Genomic DNA, 6762 nt, shown 5'->3' with positions numbered 1-6762 from the left:
GGTGGGTGTGCGTGGATGGATGAGTATGTGTGCATGGGACTGCAGGCAACTCAAGGGTGTACTTGTAGCACTACATATGTGATGTCTGACACGAGATATGAGCCGTAGTTGCTCAACCGCGAAAGTGCCAGAGCCCTTGGAGCATGAACCACAGTTCTTACAGAACTCAGCAGTGCCGATATCAGGGAGTCCAGCTTCTTGCATGCTGGTAGCTCGGTACATGTACGTGGTCGTTTTCACGGCGAGTCTCACTCAGGGCATGGCAAGTACATTGTGCTAGTACACCCTTTAATGAACCAGGGCAAGAGACGCACCAACAACACAAGCAATCTGGCTAAATACAGTAGGACTTGCGTTTGCAGGACCTTGTACCAAGCAGAATTCTATATTGACCGGACAAATTGTCCTGCACCGACGTGCTGTGGATCGAACGTGCATCCCTGTGTCGTCGGGGGGTTTTCTTCCCTCGCACGATAGCCCTTCCGATTACTCTCTTATTCATACATCACACGTACGCCACACTCAGAGGACAGATTATCATTGTTGCTCCAAGGAGAGTCTCAGGAAGAAGGCACCCAAAACAACCAGAATGCGCACGATCAGCATGCAAGCATGCGCACAACAACAAGAAAATGTACGATAATCATGAAACCGGCGCAGACCGCGCGTGGTTCGCACCAACGTGCCAAAAAGGGCACACAGGTGCCAAAAGGGCAGGGACAACATACTTCCACATGAAAAAAATGCATCCTCTCCTGAGGATGGGAGAGAAGAAAAACAAAACGAGAAGACAGACAGGAGAAGAAGACAGGAAGAAGAAAGAAATGAAATATGTACAACATAGATAGGCGAATATATAAACAAAAAAACACAGACGAGACCGTTGGGCAAGTGACGAGTAGGCCAGGAGGGTTGACACCAGCCGGGAGCCCCGCGAAACTGTGCGACAATGGAGGAACCTGCAAGCAACAGTTTCAAAGAGGACCCCGGCTGGCGAGCTGCTCCACCTGTTTATGCCCTATCCTTGTAGGGATCCTTTACAGAACAGCACCAACCTAGGACACCACTCACCCAAAGGAAACGACAACAAAAAATACATAATGAGGAAAAAATTAAGCAAATTCGTTGACACAATGGACCTCAACGAGGGAGACCAGTTCCGACCCCACATTGGGAGGGGAAGGGGCACTGTCCGGCACACCACCAGCCGGCGACGGAGCAGCGAGGGCGGCGCGACGCTGCGCCGCTCGGCGGGCCCGGCGCCTCTTGCGAGAGCGGCGGGACCGTCGGCGACGAGGCACCACTGGCGCTGGCGCTGCAGCCACCACCGGCGAGGAAGCGGACAGAAGGGAAGCCGGACGCGGCGCTGGCGCTGCAGCCACCACCGGCGAGGAAGCGGACAGAAGGGAAACCGGACGTATGTGTTCGGGAAGCGACTCGAAAAACGACTTCCACTCCTCGATGAGGTCCAACACCATGGCCGGGTCGGTGAGGACAACACTGAGCAAGAAAGAAGAAGAAAAAAGAAAAAGAGAAAAAAACAACCAACTGGGAGTATCCATGGTATACAATAGCTACATCACCAACCCCTCCACGAGAGGTCTAACTGACCCTCGTCAAGGGCCGCATAGCCCCCCGGGGGCAGGGCACACCTCCGCCGAGGACGTGGTGTCCCGGGCGGATGGGTGGGAGAAACCAGAGGACTCTGCGTCGGGGTCAACAACGGACTACCCGGCAATGAAGAATCAGGAGGATTCGGGGCCGGGGTATCCGGGGGACTACCCACCAAGGGAGGGGAACCCCGGTCACCATCAGGGGGCACAACCACCGGAGATGGGGGAGGTGTGGGGAGGTAACCCAGGGGCTGAACCAACCCTGGGACTGACCTCGCAAATGGCGCCGGCAGAAACAGAGCGGGGCCCACCCATGGAGGAAACCGCCGGTCTTTCAGGCGTGGCGGGCCCGGTAGCTGGAACCCCTGGGGGAACAACCACCGTACCCTGCACCACCCGCAACCTATCCACATGCACAGTCAGGTGCTTAGCATGTCGGGGTGAAGGAGGAGGACCCACCCGGACAATCGCACACACAACTCCCTTCACCACTTCCACCTGCCAGGGGCCAGTCCACGGGCGGAACAGCTTAGGGCTGGACCCAGGGGCCAGTCCACGGGCGGAACAGCTTAGGGCTGGACCCAGGGGCGGAACAGCATGGAGCCAAACATAGTCCCCAGGTTGTACCGTGGGCAGTTTAGTTCGGCGATTGTACGCTGCCTTAGCCACTCTGTGGGCTACACCGAGGCGGTCACGTACAACGCCACCCAAAGACGACCGAAGATTGGACACGTACACAGGCACAGGGGCTTCCATGGGGGTATTAGGTGTAGGTAAGAACAAGTCCAAGGGTAGACGGGCCTCCCTCCCAAACAGGACACAATGGGGAGTAAACCCGGTAGAGCGGTGGACCCCTGTATTGTAGGCAAATTGTACGAGGGAAAGATGTTTGTCCCACGAGGCCTGATCACCCTCAACGTACGCACGAAGAGCCACCTGAATAGTGTGATTGGCCCGCTCCACCAAGCCATCGGACTGAGGCCGACACGGGGTCGTGCGGGATATACACACCCCCAACAACTGACACAGGCATGACATAAGACGGCTTTCAAAATTTGGGCCCTGATCCGAGTGCAACTGGCTAGGGACACCAAACTTCATAAATACCCGTTCGACCAAAAGGTCCGCCACTGTCTCAGCTCTCATGTCCTGCAGGGGAAGAATTTCAACCCATTTAGAAAAATAGTCCCCAACCACTAGGATATATTTATTACCACGAGCAGTGAGAGGTAGGGGTCCCATGATATCCATGGCAATGACCTCAAACGGGGCACCCACACGCACAGTGCCGAGCGGGGCTTTTGCAGCCCTAGGCGGATCTTTGCCACGCTCGCACACTGTACAACATCTACAAAACACCGAGACATCGACCGACATTCCCGGCCAGTATGCGACTTTACGAAGCCGAGCCAATGTGCGGTCTGAACCAAAATGGCCAGATGTTTGACCAGCATGCGCCTCGGCCAAAAATTGGTGGCGCAAAACCACCGGAACCACTAACTGGCGAGCAAGCGATGGCAATGTGTCACGGTACAAAACACCGTCTACCATGGTCAGGGTCTCGGACTGAGTCAGCAGAGCACGAACTACAGGACTATCGCCATCCTGAACGGGCTGAGCGGCAGCCAACCGGTCTATCACGACCCGTAGCTCGGCATCATCTTGTTGAGCCTGGCGAATGTCACCAGCGGTAGGCGTACAAAACGACACTGCATTAACGGATAGATCAGTGGCAAACTGGCGACTTAATCCATCTGCATTCCCATGCTGCGCTCCTGGCCGGTGCTCCACGGTAAAGTGAAACTCCCCTAACGTGCTGAGCCAACGGGCAATCTGACCCTCTGGATTTTTAAAGTGCATCAGCCAACGCAGACTGCCGTGGTCTGTCCGAAGCAAAAACGGGCGCAACAGAATGTACGGTCTGAATGTACGACATGCCCAAACCACCGCTAGCAATTCCAATTTAGTTATGGCATAATTTCTCTCAGCGGCCGAGCAGGACCGACTGATGTATGCTACGGGTCGCTCTAGACCGTCGCCGGAGACTTGCGACAGCACCGCACCTAAGCCGGAAACACTGGCATCAGTGTCGACAACAAAAGGTAGAGAAAAATCTGGAAATGCCAAAATCGGTGCCTCACAAAACGCTACACACAACTTCCGAAACGCAGTCTGATGTTCAGCTGACCACACAAACGAAACGTCCCTACGGAGCAGATCATGCAGCGGATGTGCGATCGCGGCAAAGCGAGGAATAAATCGGCGATAGTACGATGCGAATCCGAGAAAGGCCTGAAGGGACTTTTGATTGGTTGGCGCCTTCCACTCACGCACTGCCTGAACCTTTTCCGGATCCGTCGAGATCCCTTCTGCCGAAACCACATGGCCAAGGAAATGAACCTCTCCTAATAAAAGATGGCATTTCCTTGGTTTAATCTTCAGCTTGGCGTGTCGCAACGCGGTCAACACCGCCTCCAACCTGAGCAAGTGGTCTCGAAACGTGTGCGAGAAAACAATGACGTCCAAATAAACTAAACAATACAGGGAAGAAAGACCCCGCAGGACAGCATGCATCATGCGTTGAAATGTGGCCGGAGCATTACACAGACCAAAAGGCATCCGTTTGAACTCATAGAGACCCTGTGGCGTGATGAAGGCAGTTTTCTCCTGGTCTTTCCCCGCCACCGGAACTTGCCAATAGCCGGACTGTAAGTCCAGTGTCGAGAAAAACTGAGCCCCACCCAGCCTATCGAGTGTATTATCAATCCGAGGTAATGGGTGGGAGTCCTTGTGGGTGACGTCATTAAGTTTACGGTAGTCTACACAAAACCGGACCGAGCCGTCGGGCTTTTTTACCAATACAATGGGGCTAGCCCAAGGGGACACACTAGGGGAGATGATACCCTTTTCCAACATCTTCTCCACCTCCTCGGCAACAATCTTAACCCTGGGCGGGGGAAGGCGTCGGGGGCCCTGGCGGATAGGGTGTGTGGTCCCTGTATCAATAACATGTTCGAGAATAGGGGTTTCCTGGATCAAGCAGAATCCTGTCATATCAGGACAGTTTCCGCTGCACCAAGGCTGTCCGGTTAGGGCAGGTTTTACTGTACATTTTAATAATGTCATGGTCCTTGGTATTGCTGCTGGTCTCGTTCTATTCATTGCCATCATTCGCTTCTTGTCCCCGAGCGAAGTATTTCTCAGCCCGTTGTTTTGTTTTCCACTGCTGTTCCTACTGTTGCCCTATATATGTGTGTGTGTGTGTGTGTGTGTGTGTGTTTGTGTGTGTGTGTGTGTGTGTGTGTGTGTGTGTGTGTGTGTGTGTGTGTGTGTGTGTGTGTGCGTGTGTGTGTGTGTGTGTGTGTCAGAGTTCAAACAGGAGTGTGCACAGCAATCTGGGGATGGCAATGCGCTATCGTGCGATCTCAGTCAAATCCACTTCTTACCGTACAGCCTGCCCGTTGGACTGCCATACGTCGCAAACTCGCGTGTGCTCCATGCCGCCATTAATCAATTGTAAGCTGTTGTGTTGCACATGCTGTAGCACATACACACACGTATCTTGATGTCGCGGCTGTATCTAATCCCTGCCATGAAATCCTGTCGGCCACACCAAACATGGCAGCTCTTGCCATGAACCCGATCATATTTTCCCCATGCTCGAGCCTGTTTTCTGACCTTGCCTATTGAAGTCCATGTTTGGAATGACATTAGAGGCATGCGTGATCTTTGCGTGTACAAGTTTGCCACTCACACCCCATGCGAGTCTCTTCCATATCACAAAGATAAGACCTGGCGTTGTGTGGTCCGGAGTTTGTGGTCTGTGCTCGTCGTGTTGGGCTATGAGATGTGGTAAGATTACATACATGTATACCAGGGTAACTGCAGTTGCCACAGCCCTATGCTCAGAGAAAGACCTGGAAAGCGCCATCCTAAGCAAACGTGACCGTATCCTCTCGCCATCTTCCCAAAAACCCAGCTGATTACTCGCGGAGCAATAGCGTAATTATATGGATACGACACGGGACCATAGTACAGTATTGGAAATAAAGTAAAACTTGTAACTCATGACCACCGTGACTAGCGACCAGCCTGGTACTGTTGTCACAATGTTGTAACTGCATTTTCTCCACCTGCTCCAGTCCCGTGCCATCTCCACACTTGTACAAAGGGACGACGATAACTACATTTGAAAGACTGTTTATTACAAGACGACTACGGAAACACAGCTAGACATGACGGACTCAAGACGAAGACTGCTTTTCACACCACAGCAACACGCGCGTGCACCAACATGACGTACACACGACGTACACAAAATAACGTACTACAACAGCACTAGAGACCACTTCGCCAGGCACGGACGGTCTCACATTCGTTATTATATGGTTGTGGGTTGCAAACCTCTAACTAAGGACCACCTGCCACTAAAGACCGCTTTCTCTGGCCCCAAGGGGTGGTCGTTAGTCACAGGGTTTACTGTATTGTGTTTGTGGCAACACAAGCTACTTGTACGGGCCTTTGTAGAGATGCCAGCTCACTGGATTTATCTCTCCGCTGGACTGAATGCAGTTGCTTGCAGTTCAACCTAGCATCTGCTTACTGTATTCTCTGGCGTACATGTAAAGTTGTGGCCAAAGAAATCCAACCCTCGTGCCGAAAGCAGCGCCAGGGCTCATGCAGCCCCTGCAGCGCTGGGATGGATTTTTGTACTGTGCAGGACGTAATGAAAATGCAAACCCGGCACTATTTGGACTCGCGGGTCTGATTTCTTTGCCCACAACCGTGTACTTCAGTAGCGCTAGTTGAGGTGTATACTCGGGTTGCTGTGTGATGTCATGAATCTTCTCACACAGGACTTTCAAGAAGTACAGAGCGGGACTTTTGAACGTCGCTACTTTTTCTACTTACGGCAATCTGACGACCCTGTAAGTCTGTGTGTGCGTGCATGTGTGTGTTCAGATGCATTTTGGGTGGGTGGGTGAGTGGGTGGGTGTTGCACACTTATATTAATTTCTGTGTAGGAACGATTTCACCTCCATATCCACTATTCATCGACATTGAATCTGGTGTTTGACTCCTTAGAACAGAAATGAAGGACTTTTTATTACCTGGAAAACCTTACACACACACCATCTTCAATCCAAGT

The 6762-nt window shown here is 52.6% G+C and overlaps 1 protein-coding gene across 1 annotated transcript in view; it reads left to right on the top strand.

The window, feature by feature from the left end:
• Positions 1-6762, top strand: part of LOC135825709 (uncharacterized) — a 61334-nt gene that overhangs the window by 23009 nt on the left and 31563 nt on the right. The window contains exons 14-15 of the mRNA XM_065338328.1: positions 4982-5129; positions 6470-6541. Coding sequence (XP_065194400.1) covers positions 4982-5129; positions 6470-6541 — 220 coding nt within the window. The remainder of the gene's footprint in view (positions 1-4981; positions 5130-6469; positions 6542-6762) is intronic.

Source organism: Sycon ciliatum, chromosome 10 (genome assembly GCF_964019385.1).
Source record: "Sycon ciliatum chromosome 10, ocSycCili1.1, whole genome shotgun sequence".
Taxonomy (NCBI): domain Eukaryota; kingdom Metazoa; phylum Porifera; class Calcarea; order Leucosolenida; family Sycettidae; genus Sycon; species Sycon ciliatum.
Note: the sequence above shows the minus strand (reverse complement) of the source record. Positions and strands in the feature narration are given on the sequence as shown.